This window comes from Giraffa tippelskirchi, chromosome 3 (assembly GCF_054371585.1).
Source record: "Giraffa tippelskirchi isolate mGirTip1 chromosome 3, T2T-mGirTip1v1.2.pri, whole genome shotgun sequence".
In the NCBI taxonomy this organism is placed as follows: Eukaryota; Metazoa; Chordata; class Mammalia; order Artiodactyla; family Giraffidae; genus Giraffa; species Giraffa tippelskirchi.
In genome coordinates this window covers 160,014,205-160,041,090 of record NC_137277.1, presented here as the reverse complement: position 1 = coordinate 160,041,090, position 26,886 = coordinate 160,014,205, and the positions used below count along the sequence as shown (strand labels likewise).

At 37.8% G+C, this 26,886-nt stretch overlaps 1 protein-coding gene across 7 annotated transcripts in view; it reads right to left on the bottom strand.

The window, feature by feature from the left end:
• The window catches only part of SPAG16 (sperm associated antigen 16), a 981,998-nt gene that overhangs the window by 216,539 nt on the left and 738,573 nt on the right, over nucleotides 1-26,886 (bottom strand). The window contains exon 16 of one of the 7 annotated variants that reach the window (XM_081583027.1): nucleotides 22,849-23,034. The exons of the other annotated variants lie outside the window; for them this stretch is intronic. Coding sequence (XP_081439153.1) covers nucleotides 23,024-23,034 — 11 coding nt within the window. The 3' untranslated portion in view covers nucleotides 22,849-23,023. Of the gene's footprint in view, nucleotides 1-22,848; nucleotides 23,035-26,886 lie in introns of those variants that run through there. 7 annotated transcript variants of the gene reach the window in all.

Genomic DNA, 26,886 nt, shown 5'->3' with positions numbered 1-26,886 from the left:
AGAAAATTATAGGTTCTGTGTTTTTGATGGATTATGTTGTGCTACATGGCATTATACTATACTTCAGCTCTCTCCTACATTATTTTTAGCTCAAGCTTAAATTAGTGGTCTGATTTTGATACTTAAATATTCAATTCAATTCAATTAAGGAAACTTCCTGGCTTGAAAAATATGCATTTTATTTTTATTCAATTCCTAATAATGTAATAGGTATGTAGATTGATCTTATCTTTTCATCTTTCTTCTCCAAGGTTTTTCTATACAATTTCTGAGCCGCCTCTGTATTTTACTTGGTCTGTTGTGGGTTTTCAGTTGAAATTAAGAGAGTATCATAGAGCTAGGTAATAATTTATCACTCTACCATTCTGAATTAGGTAATGATATTTGTCTCTATTTTTCATTTCCCTCATAAATAGTCACCAACAAATAGACTCTGTCCATTCTCTTAGGACAGTTTTCCTTTGGGTCCTACTTCCTAAGTGGAGTCTGAACCATCACATAGCTCACATAGATGTGGAAAAGAAATGACATTAAGATGTCAAATCCTTTACGCATAGGTCCTGATGTTAAAGATCACACGATTCCAGGGTCTCAAAAGGAGATGAAGGATGGAGGAATTGAAGGACAAGGGGTTAAAGGAGGAAAGGCTGCAATGGCCTATTGATCTTTGTGTCTTTTGATAACATTCATTCTCCTTCCATCTTTCCTGACTTGTCATTATAACATGCAACATAGGGTTAATATTAGGAACACAGTGAAAATCTTTCTTTCAGAGCCTAAAAGTTTTATTATTATTAAACAGGGTGATTCTGGACTCTGTAATATTCTACACTTATTTTGAAAATTCTTGCAGGAAAACAGTGTGACATGGTAGAAAGACCATGATGTATTAGTGTTTCTCAGTCTGAGTCCTGGGCATTTTTGCTAATCTCTCACTCTCTGCTATCCTAAATGATACTATTTATTCTTTACTTGACTTTAAATAAAATCTTAATGTTGGTAACTTAAAATTCATTATTGCAGCTGGAAATTCCCCTTCAGAATTTAAACACACACCCCCACCTACTTTTCTACTTGAACCTTCATTTGTTCTCAGAAGAATCTCAAACTTAACCAGCGTAAACATGAACTACTCATTTCTCTCCTGAATCTTTCTTCAACATTTCCCTCATCTTCATTTCAGTAAGAGCGAACCACATCACTCAGTCACTGAAACAAATTAGAATCCTAGGGATCAGAAACCTGGAGGCCGAGTCACTTTGCTAACTCCCTTCCTCCACACCTGTCTACAGCCCCCATCATCATGTTCTACCAATTTTACTTCCAAAGTTTGTTCAGATGTGTATTTTTCACTTGTCTCCACTCACTGCCTCCTTTGGAGTACAATCATGTACTGCTAATAGTAGCCCACCAGTGATCTCCCTGATTTCACCCCTAACCCTTCCAATTCTTATCCTACACAATTGGTAGAGTCATCTTTCTAATACGTAAATTAGATCATAACAATCTCTCCTGCTTGGAATTAATCAGCCTTCATTTGAACTTGGAATAAAATCCAAACTCTTTAATGTGGTACCTGTCTATACATCTATCTTTATCTCTCCACTTAACATCCATCACTGGTCACTTTGCTCCTCTTACACTTCATTTCAATTCTTCCTCAAATTTGCAAGTATTTTCTGCTCTCAGGGCCTTCCTACAAATCACTCATTGTGAGCTGTTTACCTGGCTGACTTTTCTTCATATTTTAGGTCTCATCTTAAATGTCACTTCTTCAAGAGGCCATCCCTACAGGCTCTGCCAGTTATTCTGTTACATTCTCTGTTCTTTCATTTCATGGTCTTCAAAATTTGTTACAACATACTTTTCTTATGTTTACTTGCATTGTGTCTGGCTATATTAGACTATCAACTATAAGATTTAATAATATCTTTTTGACAAGTAAACACTACTGTGGGTTATAAAAATCTAAAGTGATAATGTGCATAGATGTATCTTGTTCTACAAGATGTATCTGAAGAGTTATTTCTCTGGGGCTGTTAACGGTCAATATGAAAATGTGTGAGTTTATTGTGGGTACACTTCTGTCTCATTTTCCTGCTTCTAAGTCACCCTGGAGAAGGAAATGGCAACCCACCACAGTATTCTTGCCTGGAAAATCCCACAGGCAGAGGAGCCTGGTGGGCTACATTTCATGGGGTCTCAAAGAGTCAAACATGACTGAGTACAAGTCACCTGTACTTTCAGACACCAAATATCCAAAGCTTTCTCTAACAGTCTGCAGAGTAAGAGTTAATGTCCCTGAAAGAGAATGACGGAGGGGGGCTAGTAGATACTCTGGTAATCTTTGAGTTTTATTCATATGTGCATTAGTGCATACCCTTTGTGACTATCATCCAGGTAGACGGATTTGCCAGTAGCTGAGTTTGAAGATCCAACACATTACTTTTAGCTTTAAACAAGTCTGAAGCAAATTTTTATACATCACTATCTAGTGGTGACCAGTAGAAAGAGCAAAAGCCCCATGAAGGCCTGTCATCTATTCTTATCTATGGGTTATAATAATAACACCCTATTTTGGGAAGATCCACTGGAGAAGAGATAGGCTACCCACTCCAGTATTCTTGGGCTTCCTTTGTGGTTCAGTTGGTAAAGAAATAGCTTGCAATGAGGGAGACCTGGGTTCAATCTCTGGGTTGGGAAGATCCCCTGGAGAAGGGAAAGGCTACCCACTCCAGTATTCTGGCCTGGAGAATTCCATAGACTGTTATAGCTCATGGGTCGCAAAGAGTCTGACACAACTGAGCAACTTTCACTTTCACTTAGAATGTGTCAGTGACCGTTCAAAATATCTTGGTGACCAAGCTGTGTTTACCATTTGCTGACTATATTTAAGTATTGCATAAAGAGTAACTCCCTTTAGAAAGTCCTATAGAATGCCAGCTAATTCTGCTAATACAACAGTGTATTTGAATGGTGCATTTCTTTATTTACCTCAATAGCACCTGAGAACTTTATCCTTTAACAGAAAAATATAAAACTAACTTCTTTGATTTTTTATAGAGATGACACCCAGTGTTGAGCTTTTGTCCAGTTGAGATGACATCTGTACTGACACAGCCGTATGTTCTCACTTGGTCTATTTTTTGTTTTCAAAGCAACTGTCTGAGGCCACGAAACAGAGGACAATAAAATAACCTACACTATATATTGATATAAAAAAGAGCCACCTTTAAGTGAGTATCTCCTTCTGGTTAGCTACCTTATACACATACTCTCACAATAAGCCACAAGAAGGTATTATGACTGCAATTGCAGAAAAAAATGAGCTAGATTCAGAAAAGGTAAGGAACTACCTAAGGTTACACAGCAAATAAATCATATAAACCTATTATTGCCAGAGGACTACTTGTTAACTGAACCACTCTGCCTGACAACCTCGGCAGTAACAGCCCTAAGCTCTACCAAATGAAGCAAATTAACTCTCTCTTTCTCTTTCTCTCTCTCTCTCTCTCACACACACACACATGCACGCACAGAAAAGATCTCACATTGGATTGAATGTTCCTGAATTTTGAAAGCTTTTAACAGTTTAATTATGCAAATACACTTGAATGGCTCAATATCTGTAGTAGAGGCTGTTGGGGCTTCAGCTAGTTCCCGTTCTCTAGCCAGTACAGCATCCATCCCCCAGCTGCAAATTGTCCATTGGGGCAATTTTCTTTAAAAAAAAAAAAAATACACACACACACACACACACACACACATACATATGTATGTATCTTTTGCTAGACGCCATTTTGCCTGGAAAAAAACAATGTCTCACTCTCTACCCTGGCATAGCCCCCTGCAGCCAACAACTGACTGATACAGGGGCACAAAGCTTGGAGCCTGTGTCTCCAGGTTAGGCAGCACTCCAGGCTCTACAATGCAAATTACACCCCAGAGCTTCCTGTGGGTCAGGCAGATGCTAGTCTTAGGCTGAAACCTCACTACCGCATGGCTTCTGTCCCTTGCCTTTTCTGCTTCCCTCACTCCACTGTGAGTTTCTCCGAAGGGCACTCCCTTGCATTAGAATCCCTGTCTTACAGTTCAAGGTCTTCTTCTGGAGGAATCTGATGTAAAACAAACTTACTGCAGTTTCAGTACTTGTTTTTAAAAATGCATTATGACAAAAGAACAACAATTTTATATAGGTGCAATATGGCAAGCAGAGTATTTTGCTTACCCATGGGTCCCTGTTAAAGGGAAGAAATGTCACATGAAGGCAAAATGTAAAGAAAACAAAATTATCCCAAATGGCATAAAATATTAGAACTGTCTCTTTGGAAAAGCTAAAAAAAAAGAGATATAAAGGATTGTATGATACCGCTAAATGAAATAAGCAGAACAAAATATAGGACGTGACAAAAGGAAAAGAAAACAGCTTTTGGCAGAATATATTACAAAAATATAGCTAAATGTAGCTAAATAAACTATGCAAACAAAATATTATTTTATCCTTAATTTTTACCCTGGGGTATTTAATAGAAGAAACATATATCCATTTCTCCTTAAGAAATACAAAATGGAGTGCTTTATCAAATTGCAAAGTAACTCAGTAGCAAACTTAACATTATTCATTAATTGACACAGGCATTATTTTCTTAAAGCAATAGGAAAAAAGAAACATTAAAGAAACTAGAGCAGTGAAAGAGAAAATAACCACTTTGTTCTGTAGCAATCATTTATGTTTTTCACCTTTACCCTAGCTTTATTTCGTCAAAGACAAGTTCAAGGACTCATTCAGACTCTTGAATAAGAATACATTGGAATTGAAGCCTAGGAATCTGCACATCAAAAGCATTTTAAAGGTTAAACTTACACTGTTATATGTCAACTATATCTCAATAAAGCTGGGGGTGGTGGCACAAAGGTACTTTAAGCAATGTTCTTCAAAATCAATCTATATGTACCTTTGGGAGTCAAAAAGAATTCCCTAAGGGCACATGGGCACATAGGCACAAAGCCATACAATAATCATTCCTAGAATCCCAACTTTTACACAAACTCCTTAAAATTGGTTCATGCCATACTGGTTCACAGCATCTGGGCTTTTCCTTTCCAACTTCTTTTTTTTTTTCAGCCATTTTTCTTCCCTATTGTACTAAACAGAAATATGTTACTGCTCTAGGCAAAATCAAGTCACTTGTGCCAAACCAAGGAACAATTAAAGATGGATGGTTCCTAATGAAAGATTTTTTTCAGGGGAAGCAAAGAGAGCTATTGGCAAGAGATACTGAAATGGCTATGCCTTTTCCCCTGCAAACAAATGACAAGGTCTCGTGCTTCTTTTATCTCTCTCTCTGTTTTACTGTTTCATTATTTTATCTTCTTGTCTAGAATTCAGATGAGATGAGCTTAAGAATGTATGTAAAGTTGCTCAGAATGTCTGACTCTCTGCAACCCCGTGGACTGTAGCCCACCAGGCTCTTCTGTCCATGGGATTTTTCCAGGCAAGAATACTGGAGGCAGTAGCCATTTCCTTCTCCAGAGGATCTTCCTGACCCAGGGATTGAACTTGGTTCTCCCATATTGCAGGCAGACTCATTACTGTCTGAGCCATAGGGAAGCCCCTAAGAATATATATCACATTTATATTTGAATTGATAATGAAATAAGCTTGAAATGAAATAAGACCTGGCTGATTGGTCTGATAATAAGGACTGGCTTTTAACCATTCACCATAAACTCAGTAATTTAATTGAATAATTGTAGCTAAAGCTACCATATTTTGGAAAAAATATATGCATAGCACAAATATAATAGACAACATGTTGGAGATAACATACTGTATGACTACATAATTTTATGAAACGATTTTAGATAATAATATCAGGGGAGTTTGTAATTTGCTCGGTTCTGTCTCATCACAGCAAAAATTTGAAGTGACGGACCGACCAGTGTTACAGCCCCGTGTAATTTCCTTGGATGGACTAGTGTTACAGCTCCACGTTACAGCTCAGTTTTATTTAGAAAGCAAAGGAAAATACATCCTCGAGGTATGAGGGTGGGCTGACCCAAAAGATGCTAAGAGAAGAGAAGCTCCAATCCTTCTAGGCTTCCTCCTTTTATACATTTGTCTCCTCCCTGCTGAGCCTGACCTATGTAAACTGGGCTATCCAGGAGGGCTGTTTGTTTTACCTGAGGTCTCAACTCTGGTTCTCCGACCTTCCTTTGTTCTATTTTCATGGACTTTACCCTTCTTTGTCTTTTGGCCATCGCCATTTTGGACTCCTTTTTCCTATTCTAACTACCTAACAATAACTTTGTAAAAGAATACATATTATTTTGTCAAAATGTTCAGGTGAAAAATCGATGCTCTAAAATTTTTCAAACCATCTCTCCAAGATGTATTTCAAAGCAAACAATACAATCTGTCAAATGAGGAAGAGAGGACGTCTGCAAAGGTCTCAATCATATTTCAATTTTTATTGTCTACCTTTAGTCTGAGAGGAGTACCAGAAAGTGTCTGTATTGAGACAGACACAGAAAAGGACCTGGAGAAAATTCCAGTGACACTGTGGTATGAATGTGAGAAAATGACTGGCATCTGATTGCACATGTCTATGTGTACAAATCAAGGTAGAAAACAATAATGTAAAACAGGGAAACAGAAAATAATTTCAGGGTAGCATGGTCATTTTGAAAGTTGGTTCACTCAATAAAAATTCTTAACCATTCTATTATTTCCAACTATAAAATCTGAATTTGTAAAAAAATTTAAGTGGCATTATCTAGTTCTTCCAGGGAATTACTGGTAGTTTCAATCATTCAAAAGATAGATTACGTTAGCTCACTTTTTGATAGAAAGAGAAGCATGTCCATCTGCTTTAAATAGGCGCATAAATTAATATGCATGTAGAGAAGTTAACTATATAATTAAGTTGATTTTTTAAAAGAACCTCTTAAAAACCTCTCTCTTCCCTGGAGTATTTTCAATCACTCTATCAAGATAACATGGAGGAAAAAATGTAAAAAAGATGCTTATGCATTCAATACAGAAAATTCATATTTAGCATTTGCTGCTTTTGTGATCATCTCCTAGGATCACATTTCACTATAATCTTAAAAAAATCTCCAATTCAATTATATTATTTAAATATAATCTTAAAATGTGCAAAATGCACAGGTAGGGTTATAGGATTTTATCCAAAGACAAGAAACACTGTTTATGTGACTGGCATTTTAAATGGTTATCAAAAATTTCTCAACAACATTACTTGTAGCACGAGAATCATGAATGTCCTAGAAAAGACAATGATAACCTTAGATGACATGAAAAATGAGATGGATTCCATGTTTAATGGCTTTTGTGATTTTTTTTTTAATGTGAACTGCATGTTTTATAAAAATTCTTTTAGTTTTCTGTTCTCAAAAGCCAGATATCCTATTATTATTCCACATTAGTTCCATTTGCTGATTTGATGAGTAAAGGCCTAGCGGCCAGATGCAAATTCTGCTTTCTGATGTTAATCTAACAAGCAGAATAGCTGTGAGTCTGTCTTTCTCCTGCCAAAAGCTTGGAGGAGTCAGGAAGAATCATTGTGAGATGCAATGCACACATCTAAGCAATACAAGGTAATTATATGAATTGACTTGTTAGTTCTGAAAGTGAAAATTCATACAGCTAAAAGAGAAAAAGCCATGATTTTTTTGTAAAGATGTGAGTTCTTCCTTGGTCAAGAGATATTGCTATGTATAAAACACAACTCATTTTCTCCTAAATCTTAGCCTGACTTTCAAAATCTGCTTATAAATGAAGCAGAGAAATGAACAATCCCACATATGAATCAAGAGTGATTACCATGAAATTAGTTGATGACTCTAATATGAGTAAAAAAATACAAGTTACAAGAGTGGCTTTGTTATTTAAGCAGTGTGGAATTAATTGTATTAACAGATTTTCACATTTGAACAATGCTGACTAACAGGAGTTCAATATTTCTAAAATTAGAATTCAGGACCATAGCAACTAAATACAAGGCTAAGGAGAGACTTACAGGTAAAGTTATGTTGCTTCTGAAGACTGAACAATTACATATGCAAAGACTTTGTACTTTTATGAACGTGAAAAAATATTCTATGTGGATTAGGTACCAAAGAATGTTTAGCTTTTGAAATCCGGGTATCTAGTTCAAGGATCCCCTTGTACTCTTGAAATACGGAATTTCAATTGTTTTGATTTTTGATTTGAAGAATCAGAAATAATTACAATTACTGCATCTAGACTTAATTTTCAGATGTTGCATTATGGTTGTGCCTCAACAAAGACCAAGTACACGGGATATTTTCTTTATTGTATAGAGCTTGGCACACAGTGCATGGTTTATGAAAATGTGTTGAATGACTGACTACAGAGTATCTTTGAAAGACTGTATGGGACAAGAATAAGTCTCCCTGTAGATCCTCATTATACTTTCAAATATGCTTAATGGCATGTTTAATTAATGCTTTATTGGCAGTACCTCTCAAATTTTAATTGCAGACTTTCATTCTCCAGCTTTAGTGAACTAATTTCACATGGTCAAGTCAGAGATTGAGCTAGGTGAGAGGCAGATATTCATAGAGAAGTGGAGACACAGACGTGGATGATCTGGGCAGAGAGTGGGGCACACGGACTTCTTCCATGTCTCATTGATATAGAAAATTATTAGGTAGTCAGTGTAGGGTTAAGGCCTCGGCTTCTTCTCCTAAAAATCCAATTCCAACCTCTACCTATTTTCTCAAACAAGTGACTCACTCCAGCATTCCAGTAATCTTATAACTGTACCTGCTGTTTCAGTTCCCTGGTATTCAGAAGGATGCCTCCCTGGCCCGGAGGCCACAACACACTCGCGAGCATGACAGGACAACTAGTAACTGCTATCCAACTTATCAAGGAGAAAAACACCAAGTGGGCCATTAACTTTAAAAACATACACCTGGCTCTTGAAAAATGGCCTGAGGTCACAAGAAAAGGTCAGGGGACAGAGACTCAAAGTCTTAGGAGAATCCAAGGACTGACAAATCAAAGCAAGTTCTAAAATTTGACAGGTTAGACATATTGATTTTTAAACTGATTGGTCAGGGATTACTCATGCTGGGACCTCTGACCTGACCTACAACAAACAGGTCGATATTGGTAAAAGATATAAGCTGTTGTGATTCCCACGGTTTCGGGACACTTTTCCCCCTCCCGGTGTCTTTGCTGGGAGCCTCATACTTCTAACTTCTATATTCTGAAATAAAACTCTGCCTGTGTGAGTGTCTGTGTGTCTCTGGAGTTCATTCTTTGGCTTTGCGGACAAAACTCGGATTCCTGTTTCATCATGACTAGAGCTTCTGATGGCTCAGAAGGAGTTGCTAGAATAGAGCCTCAGCTTTCAAAGCTATATGTTCTAAAGGTCTCTCTAACCTGAAAATTGAGAAAAACACACTTTGATAATAACAAGGAAGACATGGGTATATAGAAAATAGTTCAAAGTATGAAAGCTTAGAAAACACATCACTCTCATTTTTTTCTCATCACTTTCTTTTCTCTGTCCAGCAGAAAACTGGGGAGGCTACGAGATATGGAGTCATAAGAGACATTAGAAAGAAATAGCTAAGATTTGGTTAGGCATATTTACCTAACCTCCAATATCACTGTGGACGGTGACTGCAGCCATGGAATTAAAAGACGCTTGCTCCTTGGAAGAAAAGCTATGACAAACCTCAACAGTATATTAAATAGCAGAGACATGATTTTGCCAACAGAGGTCTGTATGGTCAAAGCTAGGGTTTTTCCAGTAGTCATGTACAGATATAAGAAGTGGATCATAAAGAAGGCTGCTAAGACACTTCAGTCGTGTCTGACTCTGTGTGACCCTATGGACTTTAGCCTGCTAGGTTCCCCTGTCCATGGGATTCTCCAGGCAAGGATACCAGAGTGGGTTGCCATTTCCTCCTATAGGGGAACTTTCCAACCCAAGGATCAAACTCATGTCTCTTATGTCTCCTGCATTGGCAGGTGGGTTCTTTACCACTAGCGCCACCTCGGAAGCCCCTAAGAATGCTGAGCGCCAAAGAATTGATGCTTTCAAATTGTGGTGCTGGAGGAGACTCTTGAGAGTCCCTTGGACAGCAAGGAAATCAAACCAGTCAATCCTAAAGGAAATCAACCCTGATTACTCATTGGAAAGACTGATGCTGAAACTCCCATGCTTTGGCCACCTGATGTGAAGAGCCGACTTTGTGGAAAAGATCCTGATGCTGGGAAAGATTGAAAGCAGGAGGAGAAGGGGGTGACAGAGAATGAGATGGTTGGATGGTATTACCAACTTAATGGACATGAGTTTGAACCAACTAGGAAATAGTGAAGGGCAGAGAAGCCTGGTGCACTGCAGTCCATGGGGCCTCAGAGTCTGACACAACTGAGTGACTGAACAACATCTGTCTAACCTGAAGTTCTTTCTATCATTTATTGTGTCAGACATTATTGTTCACAGGACAACTGTCCACCCTCTTCTTCCTTGGTGCCTCCTGCTTCAGACAATGGAAGAGGCTCATCCTAATTCCTCTTGTAAGTAGGGGAGGCATATTGTTTATATTGTTTAAATTGCTAGTAAATTATGGAAACATTCTTGCTTTATGGTAAGAGACAAATATTTGCTGAATGAATGATGGGTGGATAGATGAGTGCGTGATTTTCATAATTTCAGAAAAAATGATGTGACAGGATTGCCAAGATTTTTTCCCCCTATTTTGGAGGGATTTATAACACCAACATGCACTGATAACTTAAGCCATAATACTTAGCTTCATCAAGGCCAAGGAATAATTGAGAGGTGTTATATTTAAAATAAGACAAGAATCTTAAGTATTAAAACAGAAATACACTGGAACCTTGTATATGTTTGTGAGGATGTATACTGATGCATGCATATTCATTTAAGGTATAACTACTTTATGCTCATATAGTTCCTAGGAGAGTAAACTTTAAAATTCTATCTGTCCCTTCTATTGAAACTATTCACATACTGAATAAATTCCTGTATTTAGCTCTTTCCATCTCCTCAGGGAGAACTCCATTTTGGCAACTCTTCCCCTCCCCGCCTCCGCCACTGCTTGTTGTACTGAGTTTTTATTTGAGTGCTAACTACATAAAGACAACTAGTGCAGACATCACTACTTCCTTGTGTTCTCCTGGCAGGATGCTAAAGTAGTTATCAACGTGGCATGGCTGAGGATATTTGCTTTTCACTGAAGTTTTTTTTTAATTAGTTCTTTTTCTTAGGTGTTATAATGACATTGTGATTATACAGAAGGATGTCTTTGTTCTTTTTTGTTTTATTTTTTATTTATTTGACTGTGCTGGATCTTAGTTGCAGCATGCAGTATCTTGCAAACCTGAACATGCTTGATCTCGTCTCATCATTTTGGGAATTCTTAAAACACTAAGTCCACTTAGCATTCATTAACTCCATCCACATCCACCCCTTCTTTTCCAGGGAGCGCGTAAGATGTAACATTACCACAACTGGACGGAATCTGTGTGGTTCCTGACCACTGTTATTCCTCCGTGGTAGCATCTACTCACAGAGAAGGAAATGGCAACCCACTCCACTATTCTTGCCAGGAGAGTTCCATGGACAGAGGAGCCTGGAGGGCTACAGTCCATGGGGCCAAAAAGAGTCAGACATGATTGAGCGACTAAGCAGAGCAGAGCATCTACTCAGTCATCTGAGTCATTCAACTCCCTGTTCACATAATTTGTACCAGTTACTAAATCATTTCATAAGCATTGTTCTCACTGGTTTCAATCCTGAGTAACTTTTTTTCCTTTCTTAGACTCCCCTTTTCTCCCCAGTCCATGGATTTTTTTTTTGCTTTGAGGAAAGAAAATTCTCAAATTGTTAGATTCTCATACAACTTTCTCTTACACTTGGACAGTCAGTTTAAAACGAAAAGGCAAGATGCTTTATGCTCTGGCTTCAGCATGAGCTATGATGACTCCTGTGGCAGTAGAGAGCTCACTAAGAACAGTTCTATGGGCAAAGAGAGTGTGGTAGGGTGAAGGTGGCATGAAATTCTGATTAATACCTGACCCTGTCATTCTGCAATTTACCCAAGAAAGGTTTTAAAAGAATTCTTAAATTTTCAGCTCATATGCAATAATTTATTATTTAATTTTTATTTTTTGAACACTGACTATTTTATATTTGTGGCTCAGTGGTAAAGAAACCCACCTGCCACTGCAGGAAATGTGGGTTTGATACCTGAGTCAGGAAGGTCCCCTGGAGAAGGAAATGGAAACCCAGTCCAGTATATTTGCCTGGGAAAGCCCATGGACAGAGGAGCCTGGGGGGCTACAGTCCCTAAGGTCTCAAAGAGTCTGACAGGACTTAGCGATAGAGGACAGTATGGTGCTAATCAGTTCAGTTCAGTTCAGTCGCTCAGTCATGTCCGACTCTTTGCGACCCCATGAATTGCAGCACGCCAGGCCACCCTGTCTATCACCAACTCCCTGAGTCTACACAAACCCATGTCCATAGAGTCAGTGATGCCATCCAACCATCTCATCCTCTGTCATCCCCTTCTCCTCCTGCCTCCAATCCTATCCAGCATTAGGGTCTTTTCCAATGAGTCAACTCTTCACATGAGGTGGCCAAAGTACTGGAGTTTCATCTTCAACATCAGTCCTTCCAGTGAACACCCAGGATTGACCTCCTTTAGGATGGATTGATTGGATCTCCTTGCAGTCCAAGGGACTCTCAAGAGTCTTCTCCAACACCACAGTTCAAAAGCATCAATTCTGCGGCGCTCAGCTTCTTCACCGTCCAACTCTCACATCCATACATGACCACTGGAAAAACCATAGTCTTGACTAGACAGACCTTTGTTGGCAAAGTAATGTCTCTGCTTTTCAATATGTTATCTAGGTTGGCCATAATCTTCCTTCCAAGGAGTAAGCGTCTTTTAATTTCATGGCTGCAATCACCATCAGCAGTGATTTTGGAGCCCAAAAAAATAAAGTCTGACACTGTTTCCACTGTTTCCCCATCTATTTCCCATGAAGTGATGGGACTAGATGCCATGATCTTAGTTTTCTGAACGTTGAGCTTTAAGCCAACTTTTTCACGCTCCTCTTTCACTTTCATCAAGAGGCTCTTTAATTCTTCTTCACTTTCTGCCATAAGGGTGGTGTCATCTGCATGTCTGAGGTTATTGATATTTCTCCCGGCAATCTTGATTCCAGCTTGTGTTTCTTTCAGCCCAGCGTTTCTCATGATATACTCTGCATATAAGTTAAATAAGCAGGGTGACAATATACAGCCTTGACACACTCCTTTTCTGATTTGGAATAGTGCTAATAAGCATATTTAAATAGAGTGTTGAAGAAAACATACAAGGACTCTGCCTTAATAGAATTTACAACGTAGTGGGGAGAGGGAGTCTAAATTAAATTAAAAAAAAAAAAAGATTATAAAGTGAAAAAATAGAAAAAGGAGAAACGTAAAATATGATACAAAGAAATAAACAGACTGAAGGGTACCCCTGTTGCTCATCTGTTTTAAGGTTACTCTAAATATAAAGCATGGTCAGGTGCCCCTGCTCTCTGATTTCCACGTAACTCCACATCCATCTCAGACAGCCCTTAGCTTCTTAGTTCCAGGTTACACAGGCAGTTTCAGTCAGTTCACCACAATTTGCTCTCCCTTCATCCTGTGAGTTTTGCTTGCTCTGTGAAAAGTTCTCAAACTTCTCCAGTTCAGGCAGAGTTCTCCATTCTTTGAAATAATATATGTGCTCTCTCTGCATATGTGTAATTTTTAAGGGAAAACCTTGTCAAGTCCCTCCTTGTAAGGTTCCTCTATTATCTCATTTCACTCATCAACCTTTCTGTGAACTCTTTTATCAGAGAGGAACTAAGTTAGGGACTTAAAATATAGTTATATTTGTTAGTGCTACTGTGTTTTGTCCTTTTCCTTATTTTGTCCCATAGTACTAGGTTGGCCAAAGAGTTCTTTTGGGTTTTTCGATAAAATACAACAGAAAAACCCAAACAAACATATCATTTCCAAATGCAAAGCATGTCCACTCAATAACTAAGAAATAAGCTTTTCTACAATAACCATACTAAAGCAGGTGCCTATTATGTAGTGGGAATTGTACTAATTTACATAAAATTTCTCATTTTATGCAGAGAAGAACCTTATGAGAGAGGCAGACCCCAGCTCAAAAAGGTGATTTTGTTGAACTGTCTCTATATGTTGGATTACAATGGAATGTGCGTAAAAAGCAGGGCTGCCTCCACATTGAGCACATTTTCAAGTATTTTTCAGCCTTCACATAAGTCAATTTTATGTGTGTGTAAATCTACCTTAACTTTCAGTCACCTATGCAGCCTAATTTTTTGACCTTTAAGTATAACTAGTTATCAATGTTAATAAGCAATGTGATTCTAAAAGGTCCAGCTGGCACTTTTTTATATCCCTAGCAATTTTCTAAATGCCAAAGAAAAAACTATTTTTTTTTAGGGACTTGAAATCATTATTTGTATTCTGTCATTAAATTACTTAAATTTTACTGAAGGCTTTTGATTGGAATTACAATTCATTTTACAGAGGCCTATCTCCCTAGGAACTCCACAACAAAAAGAGAAAAATTTGAAAGCTTTAGGTTTTCAGTGATTAAAGTGATTTGTTGAATTATATGGCAATAATTGTACTTATAAATCCTACTATGAGATCAGTCAGCCATGTGCTGCCCTTTAAAAGAAACCAAAACTGCTGACAAATGTCTGCCATATATCAGGCAATAAGATTTTTATCAAATTATGCCCTTTTGTTTCTGACTGTGAAACTGGTTGCAAATTTACCCTTAAGAAATGTATAAGTAATATTCCACCAATAGCTGGCCTTATAATGTACAGCAGTTCTTCCTGAGAACATTGTGAGATGAAAAAGAAATGCTTATGTATTTGTTGTTCCATAAGGCAGAAGAAATGAGTCTTAACATTAATCATATGGGTAAGCCCAGTTATTCCAGTAATGTTAATAATAAACTATTAGTGAAGATCAGCAATTACAGAAAGCCTATGTTTAAATAAGCGGCTGCCATTATTATTCCCTGATAGCTCAGTTGGTAAAGAATCCGTCTGCAATGCAGGAGACTGTGGTTCAGTCCCTAGGTTGGGAAGATCCACTGGAGAAGGGATATGCTACTCACTTCAGTATTCTTGGGCTTCCCTTGTGGCTTAGCTGGTAAAGAATCTGCTGCAATGCAGGAGACCTAGATTCAATCCCTGGGTTGGAAAGATCCCCTGGAGAAGGGAAAGGCTACCCACTCCAGTATTCTGCCCTGGAGAATTCCATGGACTGTATATTCCATGGGGTCACAAAGAGTCAGACACCACTGAGCGACTTTCACTTTCACATTATCAATAAAACTTGAAAAGGTTTCAACTAACTTTATATTTTTGTGACATAAATAAGCCTTGGTAGCTTTTACTATCACATAACTCGCTCAAATTTTATCTAAATGGCATGCCAGGAATCTTCCATTTTGTAATCTAGATGACAGATACAGAGGAAGCTGTTTATCACGTGTGAAAGTGACATAAAGAGTAAAACAGAATGCTAACATATTTATTTATGTGCTATGTGGTTGGCAAATCAGTGCTATAATATCCATTCTTTGGCTATTACTAACAGCACTTGATTCAGCTTTGGTTCCAATATATCACAATCACACTTATCCTTACAGCTTATACAATTATGTAGCAGCTGTGAAAAGATTGAAAGTTAAAAAAATAGATTTTGAGCTCAAGATTTTTTTATCCCTATCATGAAATACACATACATAATGCATATATAATGCACATGTCTGTCATCTTGTAACACTTACATTGGGCAGAAGAAAAAACTGCAAGAAAGGTTTATTATATTTTAATCTTGGTTGTATAATGCACACATTAGTCTATCCATTAAATGGCCTGTCTGTTAATTACTCACATCTACTTTAGACCACACTGTCTGAAAAGACTTAGAGCATAGTTGTGAATATTCAGTGTACTATCAGTATATTTACTTTTAAGACGAGGAAACTAATTATCTTTAGTCTCAAGAATACAAGTATAATAAAATAAGCAAACTCCTGAAAACTACAAAGTTTATTCTTTAGTGTAAAATATATCTAGAATCTCCATTTTTATTTTTCTCCATTATTTCATTATAGCTTTTTCATCTCCAGTAGAAGGTAAAAAGGAGAAAGAGAAAGAGAAAAAAACATTCATTTTACTCCATGATGAATCTTACGGAAAATACACAGCAGATTAAAAACCATGAAATTTCTTGGGTAACATGGGGTTTCAAATCATTACATTCCTGTTCTCGATGAGTTTGCTGGGCGTGTTGTGACTATGGGCTTGTTGATGGTGGGTAGACTTTAATAACGTGCAGTTGTGATTTTACAGGCCATTTAAAAGAGCAGTTCAAGTCATTATAATGCAAGAAGCTTTTACTCATGATCTTGAGTATATCAAGATCATCTTAGATATTTCCTATTTTTAATACTTTAATGCAAATTTGAAACCGCCTGCTTGACTTCTAGGTATCTGTCTAGTCTAAAATATGCAATTATACAGCTTATGAAGGTGACAGTGGCAGACAATTATCAGACTTTTAGTTTTACAAAATTCAAACCTAGATGGGTAGAGCAGGAAGTAAATGTAGAAAAAGGAAAGATGAAAAGTATGCAGAGTTAAAGCCCTGCTCTAGCAGTTTTTGTGTCCTTTATAGAGAAGGTCTGTGAGTGGAGAAGTTTTGCATGCTCCCCCATGAGGCTTCTCCCCTGTGTTCATCCAGCAATGATTAGCTATGAAGTGATTAAAAAAAAAAAAAAGACTGCTTATAAAACAGTAAGTTACGTTAAAACCTCCCTTGAAGTGAAAGTGAGTCACTCAGTTGTGTCCAACTAATTGTGACCCCATGGACTGCAGCCTTCCAGGATCCTCTGTCCATGGGATTCTTCAGGCAAGAATACTAGAGTGGGTTGCCATTCCCTTCTCCAGAGGATCTTCCCGACCTAGGGACTGAACCTGGGTCTCATGCATTGCAGGTAGATTCTTTACTATCTGAGCCACCCAGGAAGAACCAAAAACTTCCCTTCGGATCACCTTAATTGAGAAAATCACATTATATCTGCTGCCATGTCAAATCAGAAGCCTCTATTTTGTACCATTTCCTAAGGAAAGAGATGTGTTGTAAGCACACAAATTTAAAATCTAAAAACCACATTTATCATTTTAGATATTCCCCTTTGTTACCTCTGCTCACATTTATAGCTTTTCCTCCTCCCCAGATGTTCTCCTTGAGCCTATATTCTGACTATTGCTAAATTAATCCCTTTCAAACACCATATACATCCTTTTATTTCTGAATTTGTTTCTAAATTCAGTTGGAAAACATAAGCTCAGTAAGTAAAATTAGCCAGAAGTCATTTTTACTTTTGAATAAAACAGAATACTTGTATCCTTAGTACAACTGTTAACTAAACAAATCAGGGATGACTACAATTGAGAGAAAACAGATTTTTAAATGAAACCGATTCAAGGCCACAATGGCCCCAGGCAGTTTTGGATTGAGTTTATACTAGGCAAAGATCAAAAGTCGTTTTGCACTGGCATAATGTTAGAACATTCACATTCAGCCTGAATTGTTAATTACTCAAGAAATTCTTTAGGCATAGGAAAAGTCTAATTCTGGAAGCACTATCAAGGCCCACACTGGAAAGACACCATTTACATTTTATATTGAATATCTTATTACAGTAATTTGTGGGTAGCTGGCCCACCTCTAAGTATCCAGACATTCTTCACCTTACTTTTTTAATTATTCTATATACTCCAGGGCATGTGGGTTTTCTGAATGCTACCTTGTTCTTATTGCATTAGCTTGTTATTCAGAGGGAGCATGAATACTGACTTTTCAGAAACAATTTGCTGGCAATTAAATTGGAAAGACACTGTAATTTATTTATAACTTATTGAAACTTATCCTGGGAATACATGAATCCTGAATGCTATCCCAGGGATTATGACAGGACTACACAGTAATTCTGAGTTTTGGGTACCTCTTCTGATCAACTGTTCTTTTAACTGAAATAACTGCATTCATTACTCAGCAACTCACTGCAGATCCCTGTGGCATCATATGAGAAAGGAGGATTCTAGCAACAACAAAAAAATCCCACTCTGCTCTGTACAAATTCTCTAAATACTATGAAATATATGTAACTGTCAGGCCTGCTTCATTCTTTCTTCAATATATGTATAAAACATACAAATGAGTACAATCTGCTGGGTAAATTCGTAATGTCCCTCTGAATTACTCTCCAACTATAGGTGATGTAGCTATGGTAGTTTCTGGAGGTCTTATATGTATCTTTGTAATTGGTAAAACTGATGTTAGTTTCTCATGAGATGGGGGAGTGGAGAATGCAGAACATTATTTATCTGTATAACTTTATATACCATCATGCTATTTATTTAGGAAGGGTTTATATAAAATTGATCTTTATAAGTAGTTGCTAACCCAAAGTGGCCTAGTAATATTTGAATTATTCTAACATCAATTATGCAATTTTTTGAAAAATAATAATAAACTGTTAAATTCTAGGCACATGAGATCATTTTTTTATCCGTCAGTATTGCTTATGAGTTCAAATTAATTTGAGATTGGAATATACCAGTTTTACATGGTTTACATATACCAGTTTGCTCAGAGCTTCTGATAAACTCAAAGTCACAGGTACGTGTAATATCTTGTGAGGTTGTCCATGAGAAAGCTTCCTATAGCCACAAATCCAACTAAGCACATTCACAATATACCTATTCTATTGAGGGTACTGTCTATCAGATTCATTTTATTTTACCTCTTAAGTTAACCAGAGCCACCTTTGCTGGTTCTAAAATAAATAACCCAGGTTCAAGAAGGAATAGAAAGAAGTGACATGATGAGAGGCCATTTCACAGAGTAAGGTGTTTTGACATCATGAAGCAGTCTTCATGGAAGGAGGAACTGCTCCTCTGGGAAAAGAGGTGGCTACAAACAGATGGTCTCTACTAAGCAAAACTGACAGGTCTACAGGTAATGAGTTGCTTCGATAAAAGAGACAGTTTATCCTCTGAGGTTTCAGCACTATAGGGCCTAATTATTCCTGACATATTGCCCATTTCGTACGCTCACGATATTATGGCTAACTAGGAAAAAAAAAATTATACACACTGGTAGCACAAAACTCAAAGGAAACAATGTAGGCTATAAAAACATTAACAGAGAATGGGTTCGTTTTGAATTCAGGTCCATCTGTTCCTTCTAATTTTACACATGGTGAAGGCCAAATGCTATTACAACAAATTCTTAGGGACTAGATGATACTTACTTTTTTATTTTTTGCCTTATCATTTAACTTATGTTTTAGGAAAAGTTTCCAGAATAAGCAAGAAATTAGAGCTTGGAAATATTTTCATTATTCAGATAATATAGCTATAGTATCTTGTATATCCAGTTTTTTTGTTTGTGTGTTTTGGTGGAAGCTTAAGAAGGAAAACTTAGTAGGTCATCTTAGTTTGGAAAAAAAAAGAAAATGTTCATAAGTTAAATGAAAACTTTAGAAGCATTTCACTATATGACAGACACAGCTCTGCTTTTATCTATGTTTTACGTATAATAAACAGCACTTCTAGAAGAAGGGCTTTCAGAAGGATAAATTTCCATAAACTGTTTCCTGTTAATAAAATGGTAAGAATATTTATGTAAGAATGTTTAAGTTTTGACACTGGTCATTAGAAATTAGAAATAATACTAAAAAAAAAACTACAAGTGCTACAAAGTTGTATATGCACATATTTCATATATATTAGGTATCTGTAAGTAACATATTTTTAAGCATGACTCATAAGACTCATTACTTTAAAGACATTAAAAAGCAATGTGGACTTAAAGATCACCTTGAAAACATTTTTTTTTGATTGAACTCTATTCACAGAAGGAATTCCTTGATTTTATTCCTTGTTAGCAAGTTCTGGCTTTGGAATAAAACATACACATCCAGATGTTCCTTTAGCACAAGAGTGCTGAACCAGAGCCATATTATTTTTTGTAAACCACCTGTGTATTAGCATCTGTTTGCAATTGTATATACTCAGATTTTTATATTGATCACTATAAATTTCATTCTTTCACAAACTACATAATATAGCAACCACAAGATTGTTATATTCCAATTTCCAAGATTAATTATAAAAATATACTATAATGTTTGCAGATATCCAACATCTCTAGTCTAAAGAGAAGTAGTGTAGTAGAAACAAGAATGCTTTATTCCAAAAACATCACAATTGGATTAGACTAAAAGATATTTCTTTCAAAAATAAGATTTTTATGATATGATTCAGTTCAGTTGAGTCGCTCAGTTGTGTCTGACTCTGCGATCCCATGGACTGCAGCATGGAGTTTACTCCCATGGTGTTTACTCAAACTCACGTCCATCGAGTTGGTGATGCCATCCAACCATCTCATCCTCTGTCATCCCCTTCTCCTCCTGCCTTCAATCTTTTCCAGCATCAGGATCTTTTCCAATGAGTCAGTTCTTCGCATCAAGGTGGCCAAAGTATTGGAGTTTCAGCTTCAGCACCAGTCCTTCCAATGAATATTCAGGACTGATTTCCTTTAGGATGGACTGGTTGGATCTCCTTGCAGTCCAAGGGACTCTCAAGAGTCTTCTCCAACACCACAGTTCAAAAGCATCAGTTCTTCTGTGCTCAGCTTTCTTTATAGTTCAAAGCTCACATTCACACATGACTACTGGAAAAACTATAGTTTTGACTAGAGGGACCTTTGTTGGCAAAGTAATGTCTCTGGCTTTTTAATATGCTGTCTAGATTTGTCATAGCTTTTCAGCCAAGGAGCAAGCGTCTTTTAATTTCAGGGATGTAGTCACCATCTGCAGTGATTTTGGAGCCCCACAAATTAAAGTCTGTCACTGTTTCCATTGTTTCCCCATCTATTTGCCATGAAGTGATGGGACCAGATGCCATCATCTTAGTTTTCTGAATGTTGAGCTTTAAGCCAGCATTTTCACTCTCCTCTTTCATTTTCATCAAGAGGCTCTTTAGTTCTTCTTCACTTTCTGCCATAAGGGTGGTATCATTTGCATATCTGAAGTTATTGATATTTCTTCCAGCAATCTTGATTCCAGCTTGTGCTTTATCCAGACCAGCATTTCCATGATGTACTATGCATATAAGTTCAATAAGCAGGGTGACAATATACAGCCATGACCTATTCCTTTCCCGATTTGGAACCAGCCTGTTGGTCCATACTGTTCATGGGGTTCTCAAGGCAAGAATACTGAAGTGGTTTGCCATGCCCTTCTCCAGTGGACCACATTCTGTCCGACCTCTCCACCATGACCCATTCGTCCTGGGTAGCCCCACATGGCATGGCTTAGTTTCACTGATACAGACGTTACTTAGCCAACAAAAGTCCACCTAGTCAAGGCTATGGTTTTTACAGTGGTCATGTATGGATGTGAGAGTTGGATGGTGAAGAAAGCTGAGCACCACAGAATTGATGCTTTTGAACTGTGGTATTGGAGAAGACTCTTGAGAGTCCCTTGGACTGCAAGGAGATCCAATCAATCCATCCTAAAGGAGATCAGTCCTGGTTGTTCATTGGAAGGACTGATGTTGAAGCTGAAACTCCAATACTTTGGCCACCTCATGCGAAGAGTTGACTCATGGGAAAAGACCCTAATGCTGGGTAGGATTGGGGGCGGGAGGAGAAGGGGGCGACAGAGGATGAGATGGTTGGATGGCATCACTGACTCGATGGACATGGGTTTGGGTAGACTCCGGGAGTTGGTGACGGACAGAGAGGCCTGGTGTACTGCAATTCATGGGGTCGCAAAGAGTCGGACACGACTGAGCGACTGAAATGAACTGTTGGTCCATGTCCAGTTCTAACTGTTGCTTCTTGACCTGTATATAGGTTTCTCAAGAGGCAGGTCAGGTGATCTGGTATTCCCATCTCTTTCAGAATTTTCCACAGTTTATGTGATCCACACAGTCAAAGACTGTGATGTAATCAATAAAGCAAAAGTAGATGTTTTTATGGTACTTGCTTGCTTTTTCGATGATCCAACAGGTGTTGGTAATTTGATCTCTGGTTCCTCTGCCTTTTCTAAATCCAGCTTGAACATATGAACACAGTTCAAGTACTGTTTAAGCCTGGTTTGGAGAATTTTGAGCGTTACTTGGCTAGCGTGTGAGATGAGTGCAATTGTGCGGTAGTTTGAACATTCTTCAGCATTGCCTTTCTCTGGGATTGGAATGAACACTGACCTTTTCCATTCCTGTGGCCATTGCTGAGTTTCTCAAATTTGCTGGCATATTGAGTGCACTTTCAAAGTGTCATGTTTTAGGATTTGAAATAGCTCAACTGGAATTCCATCACCTCCACTAGCTTTGTTTGTAGTGATGCTTTCTAAGGCCCACTTGACTTCACATTCCAGGATATCTGGCTCTAGGTGAGTGATCACACCATCATGGTTATCTGGGTCATTAAGACATTTTTTGTATAGTTCTTCTGTGTATTTTTGCCACCCCTTCTTAATATCTTCCATTTCTGTTAGGTCCTTACCAATTCTGTCCTTTATTGTGCCCACCTTTGCATGAAATGTTCTCTTGGTATCTCTAATTTTCTTAAAGAAATGATTAATGATATGATTAATAAAAATTAAATATGACTATTATAGAAAATTTAGAACAGACAACCACCTACATTTCCTCAATTTCTTCTTCTACATGTGGATATGCAACCATGTGTGTTGCACATACCAATACATACATACACATACATACATACATACATACATATGGGTTTTCCAAGGTGGTTCAGTTGTAATGAATTTGCCAGTCAATGCAGGAGACACACAGGATGTGGGTTTGATCTCTGGGTCAGGAATGTCCTTGGAGAAGGAAATGGCAACCCACTTCAGTATTCTTACTTGGAAAATCACATGGAAAGGGGAGCCTGGTAGGCTACAGTCCACAGGGTTGCAAAGGAGTCAGACACAACTTAGCGACTAAACAAGAACAACATAAATACATCAATACAAAGCAAATATAACTTCTATAAACAGCTTTTCCTTTTGGATAAAAGATCTTTTTTTCACATAATTCTTACCACGTTTTCAATGATCTGACTTTCTCTTTAAGGCAAGCTGAGTGAGGAGCTCAGAATTTTGTTGAAAGCTCAGTGTGTTCATGTCTTAGATTTTGCAATCATGATTATAAACTTTATAGTTTAATTGTTATATGTAAACTTTATGATTATATTCAAATGTCTCAGTCCACTGATAGATCTAGAATTCTTTCTACTCTAACCATATCTATATTAAGACAAAATCAGCCTCAGAGTAAATCCATGAACATTTCTTGATCATTCACAATAAGCCAGGCATAATATCAGATGTGGAACACGAGGATAAATAAGTATCCCTTTCTGTGGGAGTTCAGCTCTGCAAGGGAGATGACATGTGAAAACACAAGCTAATGCTAATGCAATCTAAAGAGCAATAGAGGTTGTACAAAGTGCAGTAAGAATATGGTTGAAGAAGAAATTTATTCTGTCAGAGAGATGGAATTGAGGAGTAGAAGTGAAGGAATGATACAAGAAAAAGTCCTGACTCAGGGTTTTTTAGCAAGAAAAGGGGAAGGCGGCAATCCATAGAGCAAAGATATTGAATCCTGAGTACAGAAATGTCTGGCAGAATAGCAGCTCCCATCAAGGATTTAAAAGAAGGAAACTGCCATGATCAGGTCAGTCTTTTCAAAGACAAATTTAGGGGGGAAGAGTTTGTAGCTATTTCTAATGCAAAATAGTACTTGGTGATGGTCCATATGTTAAGGAAGATCAGTTAAAAAATTCAGAGGTTTTGAGCTTAGGCAATACTGTGGGTGATGCTCCTTTTTACAGGAAGTAGGATACACATGTCTAGCAGTACAATGACTTCATATCCTTGGCAAGAAAGATGGTTTTATATCTTATATAAATAAGCTCACATATTAGAAGTTGCCATTTATTGGTAGCATTCCAAACATTATCATTAAAATTAGACCATTAATTTTCTAATAACTGTTCCATATTTATGTATATTCCTGGAGTTAGGCTCAGCCCTAATTAAAGACAAATAAGAGATATTTCCCAAATTGAAATTTAAAAAAAATACAGCATATAATGTCTAGAAAAACTACTATAACTTCAAGGAAAAAAATACTTTTTAATAAAAACATGTATATAAACACACATACACACACAATAAATTCCACTAGAGTCTCATGGGAAAGCAAGCAAGCCCAGGAAGCTTTAAAAAATTTGACCACTACTGTACTTCTATTGTAATGCCAGACAAATGAAGAAAGATTCAGGGAAAGACTGTCTTATTGAGCTCCCAAAGGAACAGAATATACAACTGTACATTCTTGGAATCAAAGGAAAAGGAGAAGAATCTTTTTGTGAGCTTACCTTTTGAAAATCCTCAAAATTATAGGGTTATTTCACTTTCTTTGTGCATAGACAGAATAGCCATTTGCTAAAATAAATCTTTGAAAGACAACATAGTAGACTACTTCTGAAAATACAACTACAGGGTAGAGTGAAATGAGAAGAGGGCATAACTAAGCTCTGTTTGGAGGATTTTTTTTTTCATTGTAATTTTTACAATTTTCCATAGGTCTATCCTATAATTGTCAAACCTTGCATTCATTTTTAGGGATAACTATTTATAGCAATCCTAACTCTAGTAATATTATTTTTTTTTTTTGCAACTTCCTAATCTTTCAGAAGCAACAGGCAAAGGAGAAAAGCAAAGATATACCCATCTGAATGCAGAGGTCCACAGAATAGCAAGGAGAGGTAAGAAAGCCTTCCTCAGTGATCAATGCAAAGAAATAGAGGGAAACACTAGAGAGCTCTTCAAGAAAATCAGAGATACTGAGGGAACTTTTCATGCAAAGATGGGCACAATAAAGGACAGAAATGGTATGGACCTAATAGAAGCAGAAGATATTAAGGAGAGGTGGCAAGAATATACAAAAGAACTATACAAAAAAGATCTTCATGACCCAGATAACCACGATGGTGTGATCACTCACCTAGAGCCAGACATCCTGGAATGTGAAGTCAAGTGGGCCTTAGAAAGCATCACTACCAACAAAACTGGTAGAGGTAATGGAATTCCAGTTGAGCTATTTCAAATCCTAAAAGATGATGCTGTGAAAGTGCTGCACTTGATATGCCAGCAAATTTGGGAAACTCAGTAGTGGCCACAGGAAAGGAAAAGGTCAGTGTTCATTCCAATCCCAGAGAAAGGCAATGCTAAAGAATGTTCAAACTACCACACAATTGCACTCATCTCACATGCTAGTAAAGTAATGCTCAAAATCATCCAAGCCATGCTTCAACAGTATGTGAACCATGAACTTCCAGATGTTCAAACCGGGTTTAGAAAAGGCAGAGGAACCAGAAATCAAATTGCCAATATCCGCTGGATCATCAAAAAAGCAAGAGAGTTCCATAAAAAACATCTATTTCTGCTTTATTGACTATGCCAAAGCCTTTGACCCTGTGTATCACAACAAACTGGAAAATTCTTCAAGAGATGGGAATACCAGACCACCTGACCTGCCTCTTGAGAAATTTGTCTGCAGGTCAGGAAACAACAGTTAGAACTGGACATGGAACAACAGACTGGTTCAAAATTGGGAATGGAGTATGTCAAGGCTGTATATTGTTACCCTGCTTATTTAACTTCTATGCAGAATATATCACGTAAAATGCTGGGCTGGATGAAGCACAAGCTGGAATCAAGATTTCTGGGAGAAATGTCAATAGCATCAGATATGCAGATGACACCACCCTTATGGCAGAAAGCGAAGAAGAACTAAAGAGCCTCTTGATGAAAGTGAAAGAGGAGAGTGAAAAAGCTGGCTTAAAACTCAACATTCAGAAAACTAAGATGATGGCATCTGGTCCCATCACTTCATGGGAAATAGATGGGGAAACAATGGAAACGGTGACAGCCTTTATTTTGGGGGGGGCTCCAAAATCACTGCAGATGGTGACTGCAGCCATGAAATTAAAAGATGCTTGCTCCTTGGAAGAAATGCTATGACCAACCTAGACAGCATACTAAAAAGCAGAGACATTACTTTGCCAACAAATGTCCCTCTAATCAAAGCTATGGTTTTTCCAGTTTCATGCATGGATGTGAGTTGGACTATAAAGAAAGCTGAGTGCCAAAGAACTGATGCTTTTGAACTGTGGTGTTGGAGAAGACTCTTGAGAATCCCTTGGACTGCAAGGAGATCCAACTAGTGCGTCCTAAAGGAAATCAGTCCTGAATATTCACTGAAAGGACTGATGCTGAAGCTGAAACTCCAATACTTTGACCACCTGATGTGAAGAACTGACTCATTGGAAAGGACCCTGATGCTGGGAAAGATTGAAGGCAGGAGGAGAAGGGGATGACAGAGGATGAAATGGTTGGATGGCATCACCGACGCGAAGGATATGAATATGAGCAAGCACTGTGAGTTGGTGGTGGACAGGGAAGCCTGGCATGCTGCAGTCCATGGGGTCACAAAGAGCCGGACACGACTAAGACACTGAACTGACCGAACTGAATCCTTCAGAATGGGCTTCCTAGGTGGCGCTAGGGGTAAAGAACATGCCTGATAGTGCAGTAGAGGACAGTAACGCGGGTTCAATCCCTGGGTTGGGAAGATCCCCTGAAGTAGGAAATGGAAACCCACTCCAG